The sequence below is a fragment of the Ricinus communis genome, chromosome 6, assembly GCF_019578655.1.
Source record: "Ricinus communis isolate WT05 ecotype wild-type chromosome 6, ASM1957865v1, whole genome shotgun sequence".
Taxonomy (NCBI): domain Eukaryota; kingdom Viridiplantae; phylum Streptophyta; class Magnoliopsida; order Malpighiales; family Euphorbiaceae; genus Ricinus; species Ricinus communis.
In genome coordinates, this window is record NC_063261.1 from 24,023,987 (window position 1) to 24,035,139 (window position 11,153).

Consider the following 11,153-nt stretch of genomic DNA (forward strand, 5'->3'; position numbering starts at 1 on the left):
GTCTAGTCTTAAGATTGGAAAATCATAATTTAGGGCAAATAAATTGTGTTCAAACCACAGGTTCACCAGCCAATATAATAACAAATATAATTATTATTAGAGCCAAACAAGTCATATTGAATTTGTTAACTTAAAATTAAAAAAAAAAAAAAAAGCCTATCTTATAAATACAAAACAACTTCCAAATTCCAAACAAAGTATGTAAGAAAAACAAACAAAAAGTACCGGTGAGATGTGACGTGTGAAAATTTAGTATTTTTTCATAGGAAAAACTCTACAGCCAAAGTCGCCAATTATGAAGAAAGCACCTCTCATGGACGATGTCACATGTGAAACCCAATTATAAATAGGATTATATTTCATTTTAATTCACTAATAAAATAATAATAACTAATATTTATTTATATAATTTTTTTAAAATAATAATCAGTAACTTATAATTATAGATTACCAATTAAAATGAAATTTGCTAAAATATAATAAGTTAGTTTTCAAAATCCATATACTTTTAAAATGTACGAAAAAATAATTTAATTTTTAATGAAGATTATTGTCATTTTTTATAATTCAGTAATAAATTTCGTAATTATAAAAAATTTCATTAAATTTCGCAAAAATTTTATTTTTCGTAATATCATTCATTTTTTTGCCACTAGTTTTAATTATAAAAATTAGTATAATTTATAAAAAAAATATGAAAACGATTGTCATATTTTATAATTTAGCAATATACTTCATAATTATAAAAATTTAATATTTTATATTATTTTTTTATTTTTTTCATAAATTATTAAATTTCACAAAAATAATTATTTTTTATAATATTATTTATTTTTTTATAATTAGTAATATTTACGAAAAATTAGTATAATTTATAAAAAATATGAAAAATATTGTTATTTCAAAATTTGACCATATATTTCATAATTATGAAAAAATTTAGTATTTTTCATAAATATTTTATTTTTTATAAATTATTAAATTTCATAAAAATAACTATTTTTATTTTTTGTAATCTAATAATATATTTGCGATTATAAAAAATTTAGTATTTTTTATAAATTTATTAATTTTTAATAAATAATTAAATTTCACAAAAATAATTATTTTTTCATAATTATAAATATTTATGAAAAAATATAGTATTATTTTTGAAAAAAAATATAAAAATAATAATATCATTTTTTATAAAATATTAATTATTCTCATGACTATACAATTGTAAAAGGTTGAACATGTTTTTTTATAAAATTTAAAAAATAAGATTTAAATTAATTAAAAATTAATGATATTTAAAATAAAATCAGAAAGCACCATTATAAATATTGATAAATTCAACTGGAACCATCTTCTTGCTCTTGAGCTCCACTAACAGAAAACAGCCAGAAACCACCATTCCCGACCTCTTGAAGCAAAAAAACTCTAAAGCATCTCGAAAGCCAGAGCCTACTAGCCAAAATCACATGATTTACCGTATCGAAGCACAACCACCATAAAAGATTAGATACGGTGGAAAAAAACCTGACCCACCGTCGTTAGCCTAACCAATTTGTATCTTTCGGCGAAAAGGGCGCTAAGCGAACTAAAGATTAAATCTAGGTAGAAACTGTTTCTGCTCGCACTCTGTAACATACCTTGTAGCTTCTTCTTCCTCTCACCCACATCAATCCAATGACAAATTCTCAAAGGACTCTGATGGGTTTGAAAGGCGGATGCCGCCGCACAATTAAGGTTGTAACAAGCCCTCAAGTGGAAATCCCACTGCAACAAAGATCAGCAAAGATATCAGCACAAAGTCCAACTAGGGGCACGAAAACTAAAGAAAAGTATGTAAACAAATAAGAAGACAAGAAAATGAGCTAAATTTTGCTATTAGAGTGGCTGTTGGTGGAGAAACCCACCAACAGTCGCCCATGAAATCCTAATATTAAAAAGGCCGGAAGAGGAAAGCGATAGAGAGATAAGATAGAAAAGCCACATATTTATATGTTTTGATTCCGGCCATCATTCCGAATTTATTATTTGATGGAAATAAGCATTTTGGCGTACTGTTTCAAATCATATATATAATTTAATTTTAAATTATTAAAATATGACACTATAAAATTATTATTCATAATCTAATTAAGTAGCATAATAAAAAAAAACAAATACACATATATCCAATTTTTTTATTATTATAAAATTATAATAATAAAATCTCTTTCTATAACACACCTCATTAAATTATAATATATTATCCTGTGAGATAAAATTATAGAAATCAATTAAGTTGTTAATATTAAATAATATAAATTAGATCATAAAAATTATAAATTAATGAAAAGAAAATATAGTTAAACTGGAGAGGGCAAGGCGAGGTGATAAATAAAAATAAAGAGATTATTATTTGAAGTTTTAAATTTTAATTCGTTTTTATTAATAGATAGAAAATATATTTTATTATGGTAGAATTAAGTGTTATCGAACTACTTAACTTACTTCAATGATATATATTTTTTTCTATAAAGTTGTTTCATTTTAGTCTATCTCATTAATCTCAACCAGAATGACAAGTTTGGTCTAATCTCGATTATTCTGATCCGAGATTGCCAAGATTTTGATCAGTATGAAATAAAAGATATTTTATTCTATTTTTCTTAATAAAGAGACATTTCGGCCATTTAACGGAATAGAATGAATAACTTGAATCTTGATGCTATTAAAAAAGGCTAGAAAGCATATTACAAACCTATTATAGATCTTAATGGAAGTTGTTTAAAACTAGGTACGGTGAAAGAACAAGTTCTTGTAGCAATTGGGAATTTCTTTATTATTAGTTAAAATATTAAGTATTCGGTGATATGTTTACTACCCACATATTTGCAATCGGGTAATAAATGCCATGTCGTCCATAAGATGTGTTTACCTAATAATTTCTCATATATGGGCACCACTTCACTACATCAAACAGACGTTAGCGGCTCTATCATTCAAAGGTCATTGTTGGCCATTTAAAAAAGTTAAGGGCTTAAATTAGGACTAATTATTTTAGGATCCAAAATAGGCTGCAGGAAGTCATTGAGGGTCAAATTTGAGCCTTTACCCAAATTGCAAACCTCTGTTTTTTCTTTTATATTCTTGCCTAGTTAAAGGGTATTATCTCCCCTTATACATCAAGATGATATGGAATTAACACGTATTCGTTAGTTCAAACAATTAAACATTATTAATTATACACTAAAGTATAGAACACTCTTACATATGTATATTTTTCTATTTGTTGTAGTATATATATCTAATATAGAGAAAAATCAATCCTATTTTTTTATTTATGTATAATCATCCTCTTAAATACACCATAAAAGTAATAATTTACCTACTAAGGAGTAACTTTAACTTGAGACCTCCAATCCAAAAAACTAACACTCTTATATCTCGTAAACTATCCAGAACTTAACTCGATAAAAACTCATTTGAGTTCATTTATTTAATAAATGAGTTGAGTCCAAACTAGATAAAACCCAACTTGTTCAAAAGTTATCATATACACACATAAAAAAAATGTTATGTACATGTATAGGCTAAATAAAAGACATATAATGAATTTAGTGACAAAAATCATAGAAATAGATGTAGTTTAAAATATATAGACATACAATATCACGAACACCCTAAAAGATAAAGTTTGTAAGATTCTTCAAAAAATACATAGAGTATAAGCTCTATAAATATTAGTTTTACTTTTGGACTAGAAAATATTATAATTTCCAAATTTTTCTCCATTAAGAGTGTTCATTTAAAAATAAAAAAGATATGCAATAATGGGTTCAAATAAAACTTTTACCATTCATTTTCTTATCAAAATAACAAATAAATCCTTGAAAATTACGTGTTAATGAATTGAGAAAATAAAAGTTATTTAGAAAAAAGGTATCTTAGTATTATGAGTTTTATATATTATTTTTATGTTTTCGATTAATTATTAAGTTTTATTTTTGTTAGTCTCAAAAGATTTAAAAAAATATTATTATCTTATGCATTTCGCGTGGTTATTAATATAGTAATATTGGCCCTAAGTCGGAATTAAAAAAATTATTATTTAATAAGGTTATTAATATTTTCTCAAAAAGAAAATGAAGACTATTAATTAATTGAATATTTATTTATCAAAATTTTAATGTATGTATATATAAAAAAGGAATAAATTTAAAACATCAAATATATAATCTTTACTTATATATTCTCATCTAACTAAAATAATATATATATATATATATATATATATATATATATGAAAATAATAAAAATGAAAAAGCTAATAATTGTAATTAATTAATTAATTAATCTATCTAATTCTTTAAATACACTATTCCGGGAGGGAGAGTGATACTTTCTCTCCATTTTTGAAATTTTCTATTTATAATGTAATTTGAACGTTGGAAAATATTAAATAGGAATTCGGAGCCTGGCAGACCAATATGTAATCATGAACTTGGAGAAAATGAGTGACAGAATTCAAACATATTATGACTGGACCATCCGATTCAGTGACAAACTTGATATTTTTTGCCCATTAATGCTTACCGATTAATGGACAGATTACTAACTGAACGCTTTTTTTTTTTCCTTTTCTGGTGGGAGCCATCTAAAACTGAACATGCAGCCCACAGGTTGGCTCAATTGTTATGTAGGGAGTTTATCAGGTACGGGTTGATGAGTTCCACAAGGATAATGATACCTTGACAATTTTTAACAAGCACGATAATGCATAAGGATGGATGTAGACGCATCTTACTACCATAGAATGGGATTTCAGAAAGGAAAAAGGGAATATCAATGCTTGGAAGCGGAATTTCAATGTATCTATTATGCCTGAAAAGGCCTTCAGGAATTTGTTTCTGACAATGATTGAATATACATGAATATGAAACTTGCTGTAGGACAAAATGATCCAGTTATGAAGATGTTACAGCACTGTACAACCAAGATGTATAGCCACAGATATCCTCAGAAAGCAGCCACCTGCAAATGTTACATGAGAAAATTTATGAACGAGGACATGGAAATATATGATGATGATAACAGCAAAAAGATTCAGATGTTCAAATTCAACAGAAATATATTTGCTGCCTCCATTATTAATGGATCAGCTAGCCTTGGCTAAACAACAGCTGCCCCGCAACTATCATACAGCTGCATTAGTCATGTCATGGCAGAAATACTGATATCACACCCCAATTCCACTTTGAACAAGAGAAAAAGGACATGAACAAAGCTAATGGAAAAAGAGTAAAATTACTTCATCTCTTTAAAGATTCTACATATTTTGCTTTTCAACACTTTAAATCACCCAGGTGGAAGCGAAGTGTTTATGGCTGCTTTGCTCACCAAGTCCAGAGCTTCCGCAGACATACTTGATTACAAGTTTCTTCCGCAGACATACTGACAATTTCAAAATTGGAACAGCAATCAAACATTCAGGAGGACAATAATGTACAAGGAGGAGACCCACTATCTAAAAACATATCCTCTGAGATGTTATGTTTACAACTTATCTAAGAGCAGCTTTCTTAAGATAAAACCAGGAAGAGCATTTTTTCCTAATTCTGGTAGAATCAACTAAACAAAAGGCCTAAACAATGCAAATAAGCTCTCACTATAATATCTAAACCTACTTTGCTAATAGAAAGCACAAAGGAAACTACCTAGAAACCTGCCACCTCAACATGGTAAGCATACACCTCTGCAAAACATAAATAGATCTTCCGATTGAAATATCACGAGGCAAAAGTCAGTAATCAATTCATGATTCATAACTAAGCAAATAGATTCCCACCGCATGCAATAAAAACGCAACAATAATTCATAGACATTGGACTAGCTATATTAAGTTCCAAAGAGACTACCTCACTGGTCTTGCTTTGGAAGTTCATGATACTGCCTGAAAACTTGTAAGTAACTGGGCAGCTGAAGTAACTGAAAAGAGTTAAGCTATTGCACTGCATAATCTCCTCCATCTCAGTGATGCTATAATGCACTCAACAATTCAAGAAATTCTGCTGGTTCTTCATCTTCTTTGATAAACTGTACACAATCAGGATTCAAGACGAATAATTTATTAACAAAGTACCGTTAATTCAGGTTATATATATAAATGGGAAAGAAGCGAAGAATAAATGAGGATGCACAAAAAATATCCAAAAATTTGTTTCCAATTTTTTAAAGGGGTGTGATAAAGTAAAAAGACAAGGAACCACAAAAGAATCAAGAGGGGAAAGAAAATTCAGATGTAGAAGAATGCCGACTACTCTGTTTGTCAGAATCCCAAGTTTCAAAGCATTTGCCTAGCATCCATTTATGCTTCCTGTCTACGTATCCTCCATATAAAGATGTCTTGGCTTGTGGAACAATTCACTCTTTCTTTGCTGTAAGACTTAACTACCCTTGAAGAATGACTATTAATTCTTTTTATAACCAATTCAACGATTAAAAACTGAGAGAAGGCTCCAATAAAGCATGAAGGCGAGCAATTACTTATTCACTGTACCAAGAAGTTCTATTTCATGCATCATATGAACACACTGTTAGAGTCCTTTGGACTTTATTCAATTTAACTTGAATCAAGAACTCAGCATGGATCTCCTGTTTGCCACAAACAATTATTATCTTCTCTTTGCCAAAAACAATGTTTATATTCCCATGGCATGGAGTTCACATTCACATATTAAAATTTACTATTAGGCAAACAGGCTTTCCATTCTAATATTGTATCCCTTCTAATCTCAATTACAAAAACAAGCTTCTATATGTTCCACAGGGGCAGCCATGTCTAGTTTTTCAAACAAATCACTAAATTGCTCTTCTACCAGAAGCAAACTTCCAAACTCATGGAAAGTCACTATAGCACCTTTTCGTTATCACCACTAGAAAAAAATAATAAAACTAGTTTTGCTTTCAAAATAAATTCACCCAAGCACCATCGAGAACCTTGTGTGATAACTGATCTTACAGCTCTCTGACAATAAACTGTATAGAGGTATTAATATTCTTGCATAGTATAAAAGTTATGTAACCCTACACTAACAAGATTGAAGGCCTGGCATACAAGCACCATAATGCATGTGACAGAATATACACCTCTCCTATCTGAAAATCTTCATCCTCTACATTGGCATGCATAAAATAGGGTTAACTTAAAGCTGAATTGCTTGTTAGCATAACTCAATGAGCTTTGATTTGAATAATTCTTTAGAATCCCAGTCCATGCTGATCCACCACATCAGCACGGTGTAAATTAACCATGAAGATAAACTTCCAAATATAATCTAAATCAACTTATTAGTGTCATTCAGTTGCAACCGTTCTCCATTTCTATCAGATCCTATTTATACTTCATAACTTCGTATCAAACAGTTGTGGGCTAAGTCAATTCAGTTAAGGAAAAATGTAAAAGAATTGCAATAACAACAATACATCAGATAATATTTCCCCCAGATAAAGGATCAGCTTATTAGGAAATTATACAATTTCCCATATTACAACCTCTCCAAAACCTTTGGATTCTTATCCATTTTTACATTAAGATGACTAAAATTTGAATGATTGTACTAAACAAGTAAAAAATGGAAATAACAATGATATAACAGCAAAAAGCAATTTAATATTCTTCAGAACTGTGATAACACAAAAACACATGAGAAGAAAAATGTTCAGTGCTAACTGGAAAAGTGCAAAAATCAAATTACAGAAGTCACAACAAAAAGTAAGCATGCAAACTGTTGAAAAGCACATACCTTGACAGTGATATCCTTCGGAAGACCCATTTGAGTAAGAACAAGACAGCCGACTTGATTCCAGTCAATTAATTTTCCGTCCATTAATCCTTTACTGCATTCTAACCGAGTCAGGCTCTCATCAAAAGGATAAGACCTTCCTATCCAAAAATATAGAATCCTATTCTCATCTCTGCCTAAACCTGTAGCTGGCCCTAAAATTGCAAAAGCAGCTTTAGAATCCAAATTGCTAACACCAAAAGTTATAATTCTTTCCAAACTGGGCCACTGACATACCAATGGTTGCTTTAGGCTACAGCGGTCCTTCCCATTTGAGGTGGAACACCCTAAGCCTTTGCCCAACAGACAATTTCTGTCAGGGCCATCATAATTATTTACAAAGCTGGCTTCTTTGTGACATTTGTCAGCAATAACTACTCTATCTGAACATAAATTCAACTTGCACTGTTGCACTGAATCCTTGTCTCCTTCTTTGGTATCATTCCTGGACTCTAGAACAATTTCTCTACTATCTGTATTACACCAAGAAAAATTATTCTTGTTTATCCTAGCACCATCTTCCTGGCAGGTATGTGAATTTGGAGGAATGTTAGTCGGCCTCATATTCTCAGTCATGACTGGCAGCTTCAAGGACTTTGACAAGCTACCTCTGCGTTCAGCAAGTGAAGGTGGAGATGTTTTAGACAGCGAGGAAGTTACTTGATAAGGTCCATTGGACATGCTACTGATGGCATGAAACTCAGGAGTGTTGGAAAGTGGCTGAGAAGAAGTCTTGGATGAGAGAAGAGACAAGTTAGAGAAGTTAGATAGTGATGAAGACACAAGAACAGAAGATGAAGCTGCTGAAGGAGAATCTAGAGAGGATTCTGAGAAGTATTTTGAGCTAGTACTGGAATCTGAAGAGATGGAATCTGGAGAAAGATATGGAGGGGAAGAAGATAAAGATGATGATGGTGGTGAGGAGGAGTGCACAATCATCATAGAATCCGAATACATCCTGGAGAGGAATATCTTTGGTGCTGAGACAAATTCTTTCATGTCGCCAGGGGCAAACTTCCGTCTTAACACACTCCAACTGCTTTCTCTAGCAGGAAGGTGGGTCTCATGTTCATTCTCTGATGATGCAAATGGGGGCACGAACCCTCCCTTAATAGCCTTTTGGAAAATCTCAAAGTCAACATTATAGGCGTCCACTTTTCTCTCACCAAGGGAAATTTTAAGGGCTGATTCCCCAGCCTTCATACCATTACCTGATTTTTCAATTAGAGGTAGATAATTTGAAAATGCATCCCAAAAGTAAGCCGGTTCTTCCCCTTCTTTAATCACTATTATTGGACCTTGAGCTCTCTCATATCGAACAATCTGACATACAGCTCCCCTAGCATCCCTTTCCATGATGGCCTCACAATATTTGCCAATCCAGATATATATTGCAGAAGGTATATGGATTATGAAGGCACCTCTAGAATCCAAAGCAGAAGGTGAAGGATCATTCAACATTCTTGGGACAAGATGCAAAGGATCATATGGTGAATGTGGAGCAACTCTATATAGCCTCAGCAATGAACTAGGACTAAGAGGGAATGCATGAACCCTCTTTTGGCATTGTAATAACTGGCAAGCAAAACCCATATTGGGGTCAGCAATCCCTCTTGCTGACTTCACATATTGGAAGGCATCATCAAAACTCTGACCTTCTCTCCACATAAGATATGCAATCACCAATGAAGTAGACCGTGAAACCCCTTGGCAACAATGAACAAAAACCCTCCCGCCTTGTTCTCGAACATCCTCAAAATAATCAAAAACATCATATAGAATGCTTGTAATATCCTCTGAAGGACTATCCTGCAACCACAACGTCCTGTAAACAAAGTCAGCCTTGAAGTATTCAGGGCAGACAAAACCGACACAGTTCAGCACATGAGTAATCCCATTCTGCTTCAAAATCTCCCTATCCTTAGCAACTGCATCCCCACCAAGATATACATGCTCTGCTACTTTTGAACATTCTTTATCAAAGAAAGCAATTTTATCTCTCTTCACGAGTCCAGCATTCTTATCAGGGTTCCTTTGGATAGAAGATAAATCAAGTTTCAACCTCTCACCATTCTTGTTCCCACTTGGGGTGGTTGGCTGATGAGGCCACTCACCTAAGTCATCAGAACCTGCTTTCGGCCATTCATCTAAACTTCTACGAGCAATGGCCAAAGGCTGCAACGGCGGCAAGCATGACCGTGCCTTAAAGTTTTGTTGGGACCGTGGAGTTAATGGAACAGGGTACCTACGGTTTTGCTCATTACTACTACCATTACCAATATCATTCCCATTTGGATCTATCACACAATCCTTCTCATCACATTCAGGATTTTGAAGGGCAGTCCTAGAAGAGGACCAGGATGCAGAACGCCAAAACATCTTGCGGGACCCACCAGCAGAAGGAAGCTGGCGCGGAGCCAGAGGATTCCCGTCCTCTTTGCCCACCATGCCCACTCCAAATTTCAGAAGTTTATCACTACTTCAAGACTTGCACCAAATCAAAAAATCTATAAGGCCTCAACCTTCTCTTTTAACTTTCATATGAGAGTAAATAATGACAAGGCTAACTAACAATTGAGAATTGAAAGCCCATACCAGATCGAGTTGTGTGCTAACCTGCATAACATCACAACAAGCAAAAGAATTATCAGCAACTCAAGCATATTTAAGCGCCAGATAAATTAAAGACAGCCAAAAAAAACCAGTTCAAATTGAACACTATAAATCAACAATTCTTCTCTTACAAAAGGAAAATCAGAAACCCACACACTTCATATTTTCAAGTAAAATTTAAAGAAAGACTAAAAAAATACATCTATTTTAGGGTTTTCGGGTCGCTCTTTTTATCGTATGATGCTGAAACAGAAAACGAAGGAAGATTTAATTGATACTTACAGTGCAGAAGAAGAAGGTGAATCTAAGAACAGAGGTAGATTCAGATGAAGAAGGAAATGGGGTATTAAGGAGCTGAGAGAGGGAAAGTTAAGGCAAGGAAGGGATAGTACAAGTCTTTTTCAGTTGTGAGTTTCTTTCCTTTTTTTTTTCTTTGACTCAGAGAAAGAGAAGATGAGTGAGGAATAAGATTATAATTAAGAACCATTGGAAACAATTTCTTTTTTTTTTGTTTTTCCAAAAAAAAAAAAAAAGCAATTCTTTTAGATAAACATTGATTTATTTTTTTTAAATGTAATCCTATATTAGTTTTAAAATGATATTATCTTGTTTCTATATTTAAATATTGTATACTTATTATAAATAAAAAGAATTATCTAATTTTATAATTAAAAACATAAAATGTATCTAATTTTATCATTCACTTTTTTATTTAATAATTTTAAA

General features: G+C 31.8%; 1 protein-coding gene across 6 annotated transcripts; it reads right to left on the reverse strand.

The window, feature by feature from the left end:
* Nucleotides 1-4,822: 4,822 nt before the first annotated feature.
* On the reverse strand, nt 4,823-10,935 carry LOC8272228 (protein-tyrosine-phosphatase MKP1). 6 transcript variants are annotated; one of them, XM_048375659.1, is made up of 5 exons: nt 10,710-10,922; nt 10,410-10,430; nt 7,776-10,301; nt 5,889-6,066; nt 4,823-5,004 (listed from the first exon to the last, which is right to left on the reverse strand). In XM_048375659.1, the coding sequence occupies exons 3-4, from the start codon at nt 10,260-10,262 to the stop codon at nt 6,010-6,012; spliced, it is 2,544 nt and encodes an 847-aa protein (XP_048231616.1). In that variant the 5' UTR covers nt 10,263-10,301; nt 10,410-10,430; nt 10,710-10,922; the 3' UTR covers nt 4,823-5,004; nt 5,889-6,009. The 6 variants fall into 6 exon arrangements, with proteins under 6 accessions (XP_048231616.1, XP_048231615.1, XP_048231614.1 ...); XM_048375658.1 differs by adding an exon at nt 5,371-5,424 and having other exon boundaries at nt 7,776-10,430; XM_048375657.1 differs by adding an exon at nt 5,282-5,424 and having other exon boundaries at nt 7,776-10,430.
* Nucleotides 10,936-11,153: the final 218 nt, after the last annotated feature.

Excerpts from the sequence above, each read along its gene's own strand:
- LOC8272228 (XM_048375659.1), bottom strand. The coding sequence starts at position 10,262 with ATGGTGGGCAAAGAGGACGGGAATCCTCTGGCTCCGCGCCAGCTTCCT. Across the intron at positions 6,067-7,775 it reads CGAAGGATATCACTGTCAAG|TTTATCAAAGAAGATGAAGA; the intron begins GTATGTGCTTTT and ends GATTGTGTACAG.